Below are 14,359 nucleotides of genomic sequence, written 5' to 3' on the forward strand. Positions count from 1 at the left end.
GGGAAAAGACAGGCTCGGGTGAATCAGGAACAGGTGGAGACAACAGGTGGTCGTGGCGGACACACAGGTGACACATGAGGAAAGGCAAGCGCTCTGAAACGAGAGGAGAGTTAGACCTTCAAAATAAAACAGGAAATGACGAGAAAAAAACCCCAAGACAAGACAGACCTCCTTTCAGTGTGACTGAAATATATCATAAATTAACTCCAACAACATTAAGTCATCTTAATCCTGGGATGGTCACTGGTCCATTATTTAACTACTCACTTTGTCAGTGTTCCCAAGTCACATCAAAACAAACCAAAATGTTTTGTCGCCTCATTCCAGCTCAGTGCCACCACCGAAGAAAACTTAAGGTTATGGATATAACCCCGGTTCTCTGATTAGCATGAGTGAGTGTCTCACTATGGGGAACGCCTCCTGCGTGACCTCATCAGAAGCACAATAACACTACGCCAGCCACCGATTGGCTGGCATGAGTGACGCCTATGTCAGGAGGAGGGGAACCCTCCCCCTATATATTAGGCTGACATAGCGGCAGTCGTCATTCAAAACAAGCTCACCTCTTCCTCGCTTCACAGCAAGGAGGGTGGTCTGGTGAGACACTCACTCATGCTAATCAGAGAACCGGGGTTATATCCATAACCTTAAGTTCTCTTTCATAGCATTCGTGTCGTGTCTCACTATGGGGAAAATACTGACTCCCGGATTGCCAGACGAGCCTGTAAAGAAGACAACTGTCCCTAGTAAAACCTCACTGGGTAGGAGCCATGCTCTAAGAAGAACCCGTGCTCAGGACCATTTGTCCTAGAGTTGGCGCTGTTGGCAACTTATAGAATCTAGCAAAAGTGTGGGTCGAGGCCCAGCATGCGGCTGCACACACCTCCTGAATGGAAACTCCCTTAAAAAGAGCCCAAGAGGTTGCTAGACCCCTGGTGGAATGTGCACGTAAGCCCGCAGGGGGTTGGAGACCTTTGCTATTGTAAGCAAGGGCAATAGCCCCTACTATCCAGTGAGAAAGATGCTGTTTGGACACTGGCATTCCCACATGTGGCTTTGCCCAAGACACAAACAACTGGTTGCCCTGTCTAAAACTCTGGGTCCTGTCAATGTAAATTTGTAGTGCACGAACCGGACACAGCTTATGCAAGCGCCGATGCTCCTCAGAGGAGAAAGGCGGAGGATAGAAAGCAACCAAATTTATGGGGGAGCATGAGCCCAACACCTTTGGGATAAAGGCTGGGTTAGGCTGCATACTGACACTAGTATTCCCAGGGGAAAACTGCATACATGCCCGATGCACAGAGAGGGCATGAATTTCGCCTATACGCTTAGCCGAGGCTAAGGCAAGCAGCAACACTGTCTTCAAAGACAACATTTTTAACTCCGCTTGCTCTAAGGGTTCAAAAGGGGAACAGGAGAGAGCGGCTAGAACTGTGGGAAGATCCCACGATGGAACCAGTGGCCTAGACGTAGGCAATTTACGGCGTGCCCCCTTCATAATTCGACACACCAAGGGGTGCTGACCCACCGTCTTTCCATCAGAACCAACATGGCAGGCTGGCCGCCAAGTACACCTTGACAGTAGAAAAAGCCTTGCCCTTCTCAATGAGGTCCTGTAAAAATGACAGAATCACTGCTGCAGAACACTGAAAAGGGATAGCTTGTGATTCCAAGCACCAGCTCTCAAACACGCGCCACTTATGCTCATACAGTGTCCTAGTTGATGAGGCTCTGGCACACTAAATAGTGTCAATAACATTGGAGGGAAGTTCCACCGCATTCAGGTTGAACCACTCACGGGCCAAGCCCATAGCGCTAGCCTCTCTGGGTGGGGATGGAATATCTCCCCCTGCCCCTGAGACAACAGGTCCCTGCGAAGTGGCAGCGGCCACGGAGGGACGGACAGGAGCTGAAAAATCTCTGCCAGCCAGTGCTTCCCTGGCCAACGCGGGGCTACCAGGATCATGGACAGACCCCTCTCCCTCACTCTGGCCAGAGTTGGGGAAATGAGAGCCACCGGGGGAAAAGCATACAGGAGGGTTCTCGGCCACTCCTGTGACAGGGCATCTATCCCCAGAGGGGCTCCCTGGTTGTGCAGAGAGAAGAACAGGGGGCACTGTGTGTTCTCTGCTGATGCATAAACGTCCACGGTTGCCCGCCCGAACCGTGACCAGATCTGCTTCACCACTTCGGGGTGAAGTTTCCAGTCTGCATAGAGTGGGTCGCACCTGGATAACAGATCCGCCCCATAATTCAGAACTCCTGGTACATGAGTCGCTCTGAGTGACTGTCGGTGCACACTGCTCCAAACTATCAGTCTGTGTGCCAACGTGTGTAACTGGGGGGACCTCAGCCCCCCCTGTCTGTTGATATAAGCCACTACGATGGAATTGTCCATCCTTACCAGAACATGGTGACCACTCAGCCACGGGAGGAAATGCCTTAGGGCTAGGTGAACAGCTAGCAGCTCCAGACAATTTATGTGGGTAGAACGCATGTGAGGGTTCCACCTCCCGTTCACTGTTCTGCCCTCGTGGGTGGCACCCCAGCCAATCAGAGAAGCATCTGTGGTGATCACCTTCCTGGCTAGGACGGGCCCTATAGTCACCCCCTGAGTCAGAAAGCCCGGACTTCTCCACTGACGCAGGGCTAGCGAGCAGTCTGGGGAAACCCTTACTAGACGGCGGCCATCGCGATGAGGGTCCAGACCTCGAGAGGCTACCCAGCGTTGAAAGCCTCTCATATACAGGCGCCCCAGTGGTATGGCCACCACAGAGGAGGCCATCATGCCCAGCAGCCTCTGGCATTGTTTGAGTGTAACCATGTTGCCCCTTCAAAACATTGACAGGGTTGTCTGCATAGTCTCCACTCTTTCCGGAGATATAACTACCTTGGCCTGGAGAGAGTCCAGGGTGAGCCCTATGAAGGTGATGTGTTGCATGGGCGTCATCATGCTCTTTTCTGCATTTATCTGAAAGCCCAGACCCACCAGGTACTGCGTGAGAGCACCTGTGTGACACGCCACCTCCTGGCGAGTGGGAGCTGCCACTAGCCAATCGTCTATGTATGTGGCCACCCGAATCCCCCTTTCTCTGAGTGGGGCTACTGCCGCCTCGGTGCATTTTACAAACACCCTTGGGCTCAGTGACAGACCGAATGGCAGAACCATAAACTCGTAGGCTGTCCCCTGGAAAGCAAAACGCAGATATTTTCTGTGTGGGGGATATATGGGAATGTGGAAATAAGCATCCCTCACGTCGACTGACGTGAACCAGTCGCCTGCGCGCACGAAACGCAGCAGAGAAGTATGTGTCAACATCCTGAATTTGTATTTCCTTAGATAACAATTCAGGGCACGGAGGTCCAAAATGGCTCTCATCCATCTCCGCCCTTTCTTTGGGACTAGGAAATACCTCGATTAGAAGCCGCTCTGAGCTTCGCCTGGAGGGACAACTCTGATGGCTCTTTTCTCTCTCAGATTTGAAATTTCTTCCCAGAGAATATTGGCAGACTCGCCCTGAGCATGAGAGTAACACACCTCTTTGAACTGTGGTGGAGCGATATTGAACTGAAGCCTGTAGCCCTTCTCTATCGTTCTCAACACCCATGCTGACTGAGTGCAGGCAGCCCAGCTCTCCCTATGTAAAGAGAGTGGGCTGACCGGCCACTCTGTCAAAACTGGTGTGCTGGCGCCCTCTTGTGGCTCCTGTGCGCAACACACACCGTCCGTGCGCTCCGAAGCCTTCAACCGGCGGCATGGAGGCGCATGGACCGTCTGTGTTGTCACGGCCGTGGGGCTGTTGGACCCCACTGGCTGTGGCTCGTTGAGCCCTCCGTGGCAGGCAAAGTCTCAGCGCCTCATCCTCCCTCTTTTTCTCCTCACATCTCTTCTGCATGGAGGTGACGGCTGCACCCTGAGGGACGACCGGAGTGTCGAGGAGCTCCTCCTTCTCCTTGGTCGTCAAATTCATGAGCCCGAGCCAGCGTGCCCTCTCCTGGAGAACCATGAGACCCATGGCTCTCCCTGTAGCTTGTATGGCCACTTTGTGGAGACGAAGGACGCGGTCCGTTATAACGCAGATTTCTTCCCACAAGGTGGAATCTGGTTTGGCCGTCATGTCCTCTTCCAGCTCAGCTTGAAAAGCCATTAGCATGGAGGAGGCATTTAGGGCTCTCACTGACTGAGCCGCCGCCTTGTAGCCCTTATCGGTGAGGCTAGACTGGAAGCAGTCCATCTTGGAAGGAAGAGAGGGGGCCGAAGAAGACATGGAGGCCTTTGGGTGGAGGTGGGTCGCAACCAGCGGCTCTATGGGTGGCATTTGGCGGACACCATGGGTCTCCATTCCCTCACAATCCAACAGAGAGCTACCCGCAATCGGGTGTCTCTCGCTGTATGGTCTCTCCTTCCAGGTCACGGCTATCTCGTCCAGAAGCTCTGGGAAAATTGGCAACATTTGCTTTCCCGTCTTCTTTGCTTTGGGCAGTTTTTTGCCGTCAAATCGTGATTTCACCACCTCCGCTTGGGCGATGGGCCATGGGATGCTGAGCCTATTAGCCGCGTGCTTAACCATGTCCTGCATGTCAAGGTCGGTGGGAGACGACGGTGGGAGCTGGACGCTTCCCTCCGCGACGGGGGGCTTTGCAGCCCCGCAGTCGCTAGCAAGGAGGATGGAGTCCTCCTCTTCGTCGTCGGACAACAGGAGCTCTGAGTCGGCCGACTCATCTCCGTCACCCTCCGCATCTCCACCCAGGATTGCCCGAGGCGAGGCTTTCGCAACCCTCGTCCATCTCCTGAGACGGGAAAGCGGGGTCCTGCAGCTGGGGATCTACATCCGCCCAGCTCGGTCCAGGTGTAGCGGTCAAGCCCTCGGACATGTCCGTGTCTACCTGCGGCACAGCTGTCTCACACATCAGCGGGTCTCCCCCGGACAGACTAGCCTGGCGGGCTAGTCGGCGGCGAAGCAGCTTACGTGGAAAGGCAGCGCAGTGGATACACTCGTCGGTGGAGCTTAAGGCAGCCTGAGCGTGGGGTAAGCAAAGACATGCAGCACACACGGGGTGAGTGTCCCAGTTCGATAATTTGTTGCCACAGGGACATAGCTTTGGGCTTTTCCCTACTTCACTGGGGTTGATAGCGGTAGCCATGGTTAGCTAACTTGCTATTAACACTAGCAGCGTTTTAAGGTCGCTTTACAGCTTGTGCAGCTACTTGGCGAGACGAGAGGAAAATATTGCTATTTTCCCAGCTAGCGTAGGGGCAGAAGTATTGCTACTCCTCTAGAGGTATCGCTACCTATTGCATGGTACCGTTAATACACCTGTGACACGGTATTGCGACCAGTTGGTATTATTAACACTACCCACGTTGTCCAAAGTATTGCTACTTCGATTCGGAAAATATTGCTATTTCCCAGGCAAAAGTATTGCTACTTTATACCAAGAGCTAGCTGTGGAAGAGTATTGCCACTGTTCCTTAACTAGCGTGCAACTGTACAGCTGGGAACGAAGCGCCCGGTGACAGAGTTGTGCACTCCGGTCTGTGGACAGTTTAGCTTAGCACCCAAAACAGCACAGTTGTCGACAGGCTTCTGTGAGAAGCGAGAAGAGGTTTTTGAATGACGACTGCAGCTATGTCAGCCTAATATATAGGGGGAGGGTTCCCCTCCTCCTGACATAGGCGTCACTCATGCCAGCGAATCGGAGGCTGGCGTCGTGTTATTGTGCTTCTGATGAGGTCACGCAGGAGGCGTTCCCCATGGTGAGACACGAAAGGAATGCTATGAAGTTGCCAGTCAACCTAAGTAAATGCATTTTTGACCAATATCAAATGGATTTGATCAATAAAACATGTGAAACCGTGCACCTGTGTGTGCTACTAAATTTTTAGCTCGCCAGTAGCAGTGCTGCCACCAGATAGAGTAAGCGGACAGCCCTGGAATGACAAAATCATTATGCTTTGGTTGAGGACTCAAGCCATTTTGTTCAAGAGGAAGAGGGAGAAGTGTTTGTTCTGGGTGGTTTGCCCAGGTCTTAAGATCATAACACGTATACATACATACATTCAAGGGTGTAGGAATGAGTTTAACATTGTGGGGGACGCATATCGGAAACCTGACAGATCCGTAAATAGTTTGTGCAGAAATATTTCATAAGTTAGCAACACTGCAAAACATTCCCCAAAATGCTATGTGATCTTTTACTTTCTTTCTTTGTTCAAATGTTTCCTGGAAAAATAGTGTTGTGCACACCGATATTTGAATAATGTATGTATGTTCCGTATGCTCAGAGGTGAACATACCAAACAGTTTGTATAGTATAAACCAACACCTTTAGCTATGGAACATGGAAAAAGGAGTGGTCAATAACCAGCGGTCCTTTACTTAAGTAAATGTTTCCACCCTCGGGTGATGAGGTTTTGGGCATCAGAGAAAAACAGCACACAGAGTTTGTGAAAGTAGAAAAAAATTATCATCAGTGCAGTGAATTATCAAACAGCAATGCAACTTCCAAGAAACCATCCCACACAAAACATTTATGTCTTGCTTTGTAAATTGGAGTTAGATGCACAAACAGAGAAAGCTCTCAAACTCAAGAGCTGGACCCTCATTTGGAGATGGAGAAGTAAATCAGACTACATCAATTAGTTGTGTATAAACAGCCACACAACCTAAAACAGCACCCTCCAATACATCAGAACCCTCAGCTTTAAATATGCATACTCATACCGTGCCCACTTCATCAGTAGGATCAGGTTCCCTTGATGTCAGTCGTGTATTGGTGCCTCCATTTGGAGTCAGTAGTTGAAACTTATGTCAGTGTGTTTGAGTGTGTTGTTGCTTTGTTGCAATGGCCAAAGGAGGCTTGGTGCCTCTGCTACCTCAGAGGAAATGAGCTGAAAGGGCCCACAAGACTGTTTAGTTGTGTCCCAAGAGGATAACCTGCAATATTTAAAAAGCTATCTTTCATGCGTATGAACTGATCACTAATCAAAAGAGAACAGCAAATCAGACATTTGTGGAGTTCACCGGAGAGAACAACTTTCTTTGATTAAAGATGTGCAACAAATTAAGTTTCTGACTTCAATGCACTCCATGAACATTTCAGAGCTGTCAATGAAGGGAACCCTACAAGCCATGAAGTCATGAAACACATTATTTCACTCAGCTAACACGCAGGACACGTGACGAGAGGCTGATGTGTTTGGTTTATGTGTCAGTGACAGTTCTGGAAACATAACGTGGCCGGCCACGTGGAGGCTCGTGACACGTGAAGTTTGATAAATAACAGAGTGCTGTATCTATATGATCAAATATGTTCCACACATGCTCGGAGGCTGCTGTTAGTGAGATTTGTAATGCAGCTGAACGGGTTGTGGATGCAATAAATTGAACTGAAACACGATGGTTCCCCATATTCTATTCTTGTATTATTGCTCTTTGGAGGACGTGGCGTTAAGGTCGGCACGTCTGAATTACAGCCATTCATTGCAGATACTTACATTTCTCCACCACTTTGTTTAAATGTGCCAGATGTGAGTCTTGATACCGTTCAGTTTGAAAGACTTCCGGGAAAAATGCCCTCACGGATCCTGGCTCATGGCTCCTCCAAGATCCCTCCTCTCTTCCCGATCCTCGCTCCTCGGAACCGAAATAAGAGCTTTGGGATGGTCAGCAAGATGGAAGACCAGAAGTACTTCCGGTTCAAGCGAGCATCAGAGAAACGACAATCAAGAGAACTGAGATGAGATTGAGATGCAAAAAATTAAAATGTGAATCAAGCCAATTTAATGTCAATACCTCGTGGCCTTTTTTTGAATTCTGTCCTGTTGACACTGTGACTGTGTACCCCCCAGGGCTGTTGACTGTTGGGTTTCAGCATTCTGCTCCTTCAGGGTGTGTGTGTGTGTGTGTGCACATGAAGAACAATGTATATGCATATATGTATATGTACATGTGTATAAAAAGCTGCTGTCTGCTGGACAATCATCACTTGCTACACAGCTGACAAGATGCTTTCCACAAGACTGACACTCATCACCAGTGAGTTTACGACCTGTTCTGTGTCTCTGATGGTCTTTAAACTTTAAAAAGTTATGTTCCATGTCCTTTATGGGATCAATTATATTTTTTGAACATTTTGTGTCTTTCAGTCCTGGCTGCAGCTTGGTGTTGGACATCTGCTGGTAAATGATTACAGTTTCTATGATCCTCTGATTCCTTTCTTCCTTCCTGAACAGAGTTTTGTTTTTACCTTTCAAACTTCATTTTATGTTTTGTTGTTTGTTCAACTTGACTTTCTCTGCTGTGATTTCTATTTGCTTTCTCTTGTAAACTGTATTCAGTCAATGTTTTGTTTCCTTTCTTCTCTTTATTCTTTTACTTTAAATTTTACTTTGTAAACAATCGTTCATCATTTATAATCTTGCAGGAATTAAATTATCTAATAATTCACAAGAAATAAACCAAGATCAGAAGGGAAATCTGAAAAAAATAAACAACAGAAGTCAAAACCAAGTGTCACTAAGTGTGCCTGAAGTGCTGATCATTGTCAACTGATATATTTTCACAATGTCATATACTGTACTTTCCAGTGGGACAACTCTATGATGTGGCATGTCCTGGTGTAAACAGCGAGCTGCAATGCCGTATGTATTCTGTTATTTGTTTACATTTTAACAGGACACAAAGTGTGAACTCTCACCAGCTTCTTTACTCTCTGACCCTGTTTACAACTGGTATTAACATATGTTTTTTGATCGAATGACAAGTGGATAGCCCTAAATACAATTGTTAACAACCACCAAAATGCATTGGGATCCAACCACTCAAACCACTTGCCAAGGTGGTCTGGGATGCATGAGACCTTATATATTTTGTTGTGTCAACCCTAGTTGTCCCGATGTGTCCCAGACCAGGATGTAACTCGTAAGAACGTAACATACCTCATCAATGCAAGAAGTGGTGGTTGTTTTGGTTGCAGCACACCAATGCTTGAAAAATGGAGAGGAGCTCAGATGTAAGTGGAGTACATTTTGGCCAGTGTGAAATAAACATAATAACTGAGTGCAGGGCCTGTTGATTGTGTTACCTTACCTTACAAGTGATCAGGTGCACACCATGGAGACAAATGATAGACACAGGTGTGAACAGCTTTGTGTCTTGGTTATGCACCTGTGATTGGATCACCTAAAATGCATGTTCATGCCAGGTGTAAACAGGGCCTGTGAGCATTCAGGCTCTCTCTTCCTTCTCCTACCATCACATATTGTTACTATTTTGCTTTATGATCCATGTTTTCTTTATGTTTAGCTGAGGGACAAATGATTCAGGTGCAGTCAGTGGAGTATGGTGAGATAAGCTCTGTGGACTGTGCTGCCAGAAGCCAGCCCGCTACGACCACAAAATCAAGCTGCATAAGCCCGGCCATGCTACCATGGATGAAGTTAATGTGAGAGATTTTCTGTTGTCTTTACTTCATTATAGTTGTCAATTTTGTTGATTGGGTAAAAATAAAGGATAAGAGCAGGATGTGGGGGAAAAAAGTTCACAACCAACTAAAATAAAACATATTTTACATCAGGAAAAGGGCAACTGGGTTATTTTCCAGTTCCATTTTCTGGGTTTTTTATTATCAGTGGGACAGTTGCACACACATTTACTTAAGTACAGCGTTGAGGTACGTCACTTGAGTACTGCCACTTTATACATTTACTGCACTGCATGTCAGGAAAATGTTGTACTTTTGACTTTACTGCATTCATTAAGTTTCACATGAAAAGCTACGATAAGCCTATGAAATAAAACAGATTGTTCAAATTGAAACCAGTTGTTCCCAGCCTTTTGGCTTGTGACTTCTTGATAAAACGTTTTTGTTAAGTTTCAGTGGCCACATTCATAGAGATTCCAAGCGTGAAGAGTTGCTGAGTTATGAAATTCTAAGAAAGTTGTGATCATCATGACGTTTTCTAAAATAGGCCAAATTGTCCAACATATCACAAATAAGCTAATATTGTCCAAACAATGAAAACAAGGTTGTAACAGAGAACTAGCTCCACCTCGAGCAGCTGCAACAGTAAAATGCTGCTTACTTGCCTTTTTCTAATATTTCTCCAGCTGTGACGGAAGGGAAAGCTGCCGACTGTCCAAACCTGATCAGGAGTTTTTTAACTGTGATTACTCAGGAGATTCAACATTCATTCAGATCACCTATATCTGTGAAGACAGTAATCCTAGTGAGTATGTTTCAGCACAGCAGAGGACTTGATGGTGTTGAGCAGCATAATTCTGCAGCCATCAGCGCAGATGTCAGAATGAATATAAACTTGTCTCCTGATGTTTTGGCAGATGTGCAGACCGTTGTTGAATGTGAAGGAAATCAGGCAAAGATTTCATGTGGTAAGAATGCATCTATAATCTTGTCTGCATGGAAATGCTTCAGCTCTTGAAAAACAATGATGCATCTCTTGATGATGTTGTTGAGAAATATATTGTCCTTAATTCAAACCTATATTAAATCCTGAGTGTTGCCATATAATCATATTGCCCTAGAGCATGAAATGTTGTGCTTTAGTCCTACAGCAGGATATTTCAATTTGAAAAAACCTGAATGCAGAAAATTCAGTCAAACCTAAGAGAAAAAAGTCTGGAATATAATCTGTTTAAATGGTAAAGTTCAGCAAAAAATGCTAAAGACAGGTCAAACTAAATCTTAACATGTAAGAAGAGGCTGTGGGTGTTCATTTTTGGTGAATTGCATCCTGTTTTTAAGTTGATTAATCGTATGCTCAGTCAGGTTTGCATTTGTAAAGTGATGATATTTTCATGATTTTATCAAGCAAGTTGCATCAATTGTTTACTGGTTGATTTTAGCTGAAATCACTGAAGGTAAACTTGAGAGTAGAAAAGAAGTGTCACAGACTCTGGCTCCATATGCATTTCTTTTAATAGATGACATTTTGGCCCTCAGGCCTTCTTCAAAATCCACAGTCCAGGTCAGACCCACTCACTTGTGTTTTCAACAGGCCCCACCATAGAAACACATCTGATGGTGATGAGATGATCATGTTCCACCATTAGGGTGGGAGACATCATTACCAGGCCTTCAGCAAGTTGTTTCTGGAATCAATTTGGATTCGCTGACAGCCTCTTTATGTGGTGTGGCCTATTTAACTCATACTAAAAGAAATCTGCATGAAGCCAGAGTCTGCAACATTTCTTTTCTACTCTCGTGACACATTTTGTCCTCATCTGTCTGTTACCCTCAGAAAAAGGAACCATTGACATTCTGAAGTCCGGTTTTGGACGTTTTGACGCGACCACCTGCACCGATACCCCGTCAACTATGACCTTCTGTTGGAGTTACCAAACCGAACCACGAGTGAAATATCAGTGTGTATTGGTTGAAAAGACAAAAGTTTTGAATGGAGAAAAGGATCATGATCAGTAGTATTACTTCTTCTCTGTGTAGGACCATTACTGAATGTACATCAGAATGACTCGTTTATGTTCTCAATGTAGAATAAAATTTTTATGTGGTTTGCTTTTACAATGATAACAACTGCTTTTCTTTTCAATTCATTCTCAGATGTGATTCGAAAACAGAGTGCGAAATAGAAGTTACTGAAGAAAGTCTGGGGACAACTTTGCTTTGTGATGATCTTCCCAGGTACCTTGTTGTGGCTTATGTTTGTCAGTGATTGGTAAGTAAAAAAAAAGGCATGAACTGTGCAAAGTTTTACAAACAGTTAAAGCATTTGACATGTCATGTGATGCCTGAGCATGTTTTCTTGTGACCTTCAGGTCATTTGCTTCTGACATCAGCGTCCCAGAGAGGAGCAGTGACGTCCTTTCCAGCAGTCACATATCAACAAGAATATGATGTGATGAATCATTAAAAGAGAGCAACGAATCACTGTGTTGTTGTTTGCTTTGAGAAAGCCACATCTGCACCAGTACAATCCATTTTTATGTATGTGTCAAAGTCAGTTCAGGTGTTAACTTGTTATCTTAAAATAACTTTCTTCAGGTATCCTGTGATGCCAAATGTTGGATATAAATATGAAATTTACAACCAATTCACTTTGACTTTTCCCTTCAACATTATAACAGGACAAAAGTTAATAGCAAGTTACAGTTGATGTATGAGTAAAATAAATGGACCATGCTGAATTACGGACTTTCAGTTAAAGTAGAAAAAACTAAATTTCATGACTGTTTTTTCCAAACAGTTTTTCCCCTTAGAGGCAAAATATTTATATTGTTTTAAAAAGAAAATTCAGATTAGAATTTGTAGCTTATTTTCTGTCCATTCATTCATTTTTAATTGGTTCAGTTGATTATCTCTTCCTGTTTTCATGCATTTACCCCTCAGTTATGTATGCTGTATCACTGTGTGTCCTTGTCCATATGATAATGATGAAGTGTCACTGCAACAGTCAGTTTCTGCAATTAAAGCCAAGAGGAAACATGCAGGTCAAGGTCATGGGAGGAGAGTGGACCTTTGCACAAATCAGCTTCATGTTATTGAGAAATGTGGGCTCTAGGTTCTTACAAATGCTCCAAATGAATTAAAATGAACTACAGATGAGCTCAATACACCAAACCCTTTATTAATATCTAATTATTTTTATGACTTCTCTGTCGCAGGGGTCACCAACTATATTTGACAGAGGGCCAGAATTTTTCTGGACAGACACCTTGGGGGACGGACACTCAAACAAAATGAGATAAAAATCACATTTTGGCTTAACATTATTATTTGATATGATCCATCCATCCATTGTCTTCCGCTTATCCGGGGCTGGTTCGCGGGGGCAGCAGTCTTAGCAGGGATGCCCAGACTTCCCTCTCCCCAATCACGTCCTCCAGCTCTTCCGGGAGGACCCTGAGGCGTTCCCAGGCCAGCCTAGTGACATAGTCCCTCCAGCGTGTCCTGGGTCTTCCCCGGGGCCTCTTCCCGGTGGGACATGCCCGGAACACCCTCCCAGGAAGGCGTCCAGGAGGCATCCGGTAAAGATGCCCGAGCCACCTCAGCTGGCTCCTCTCGACGTGGAGGAGCAGCGGCTCTACTCTGAGCTCCTCCCGAGTGACAGAGCTCCTCACCCTATCTCTAAGGGAGCGCCCCGCTACCCTGCGGAGGAAATTCATTTCAGCCGCTTGTATCCGAGATCTTGTTCTTTCGGTCATGACCCAAAGTTCATGACCATAGGTGAGGGTAGGAACGTAGATTGACCGGTAAATAGAGAGCTTTGCCTTTCGGCTCAGCTCCTTCTTCACCACGACGGACCGGTACAGCGACCACATTACTGCAGCTGCCACACCGATCCGCCTGTCAATCTCACGTTCCATCCTTCCCTCACTCGTGAACAAGACCCCAAGATACTTAAACTCCTCCACTTGAGGCAGGATCTCTCCTCCAAGGGCAGGCCACCCTTTTCCGGTCGAGAACCATGGCCTCGGACTTGGAGGTGCTGATTCTCATCCCAGCCGCTTCGCACTCGGCTGCAAACCGCCCCAACACATGCTGGAGGTCCTGGTTCGAAGAAGCCAACAGGACAACATCATCCGCAAAAAGCAGAGATGAAATCCTGTGGTCCCCAAACCAGACTCCCTCCGGCCCTTGGCTGCGCCTAGAAATTCTGTCCATAAAAATAATGAACAGAACCGGTGACAAAGGGCAGCCCTGCCGGAGTCCAACATGCACTGGGAACAGGTCTGACTTACTGCCGGCAATGCGAACCAAGCTCCTGCTCTGGTCATACAGAGACCGGACGGCCCGTAGTAGAGGGCCCCGGACTCCATACTCCCAAAGCACCCCCCACAGAATGCCACGAGGGACACGGTCGAATGCCTTCTCCAAATCCACAAAACACATGTGGACTGGTTGGGCAAACTCCCATGAACCCTCGAGCACCCTGCGGAGGGTATAGAGCTGGTCCAGTGCTCCACGACCAGGACGAAAACCGCATTGTTCCTCCTGAATCCGAGGTTCGACTATCGGCCGAATTCTCCTCTCCAGTACCCTGGAATTGACTTGACCAGGGAGGCTGAGGAGTGTGATCCCCCTATAGTTGGAGCACACCCTCCGGTCCCCCTTCTTAAATAGGGGGACCACCACCCCGGTCTGCCAGTCCAGGGGCACTGTCCCCAACTGCCACGCGATGTTGCAGAGGCGTGTCAGCCAAGACAGCCCCACAACATCCAGAGACGTGAGGTACTCAGGGCGGATCTCATCCACCCCCGGTGCCTTGCCACCGAGGAGCTTCCTAACTACCTCGGTGACCTCAGCCTGAGTAATGGATGAGCCAGCCTCTGGTTCCCCAGCCCCTGCTCCCTCTACGGAAGGCGTGGCAATGGGA

General features: G+C 46.9%; 1 protein-coding gene across 1 annotated transcript; it reads right to left on the reverse strand.

Annotated features, from left to right (window-relative positions):
- Window positions 1-1,783: 1,783 nt before the first annotated feature.
- Window positions 1,784-5,148, reverse strand: LOC121627684. The gene is given in 4 exon segments (XM_041966710.1): window positions 1,784-3,641; window positions 3,727-4,794; window positions 4,877-5,022; window positions 5,122-5,148. Coding segments are annotated over 4 exon segments (3,099 nt in total).
- Between the last annotated feature and the right edge of the window lie 9,211 nt (window positions 5,149-14,359).

This window comes from Chelmon rostratus, chromosome 24 (assembly GCF_017976325.1).
Source record: "Chelmon rostratus isolate fCheRos1 chromosome 24, fCheRos1.pri, whole genome shotgun sequence".
Taxonomy (NCBI): Eukaryota; Metazoa; Chordata; class Actinopteri; order Chaetodontiformes; family Chaetodontidae; genus Chelmon; species Chelmon rostratus.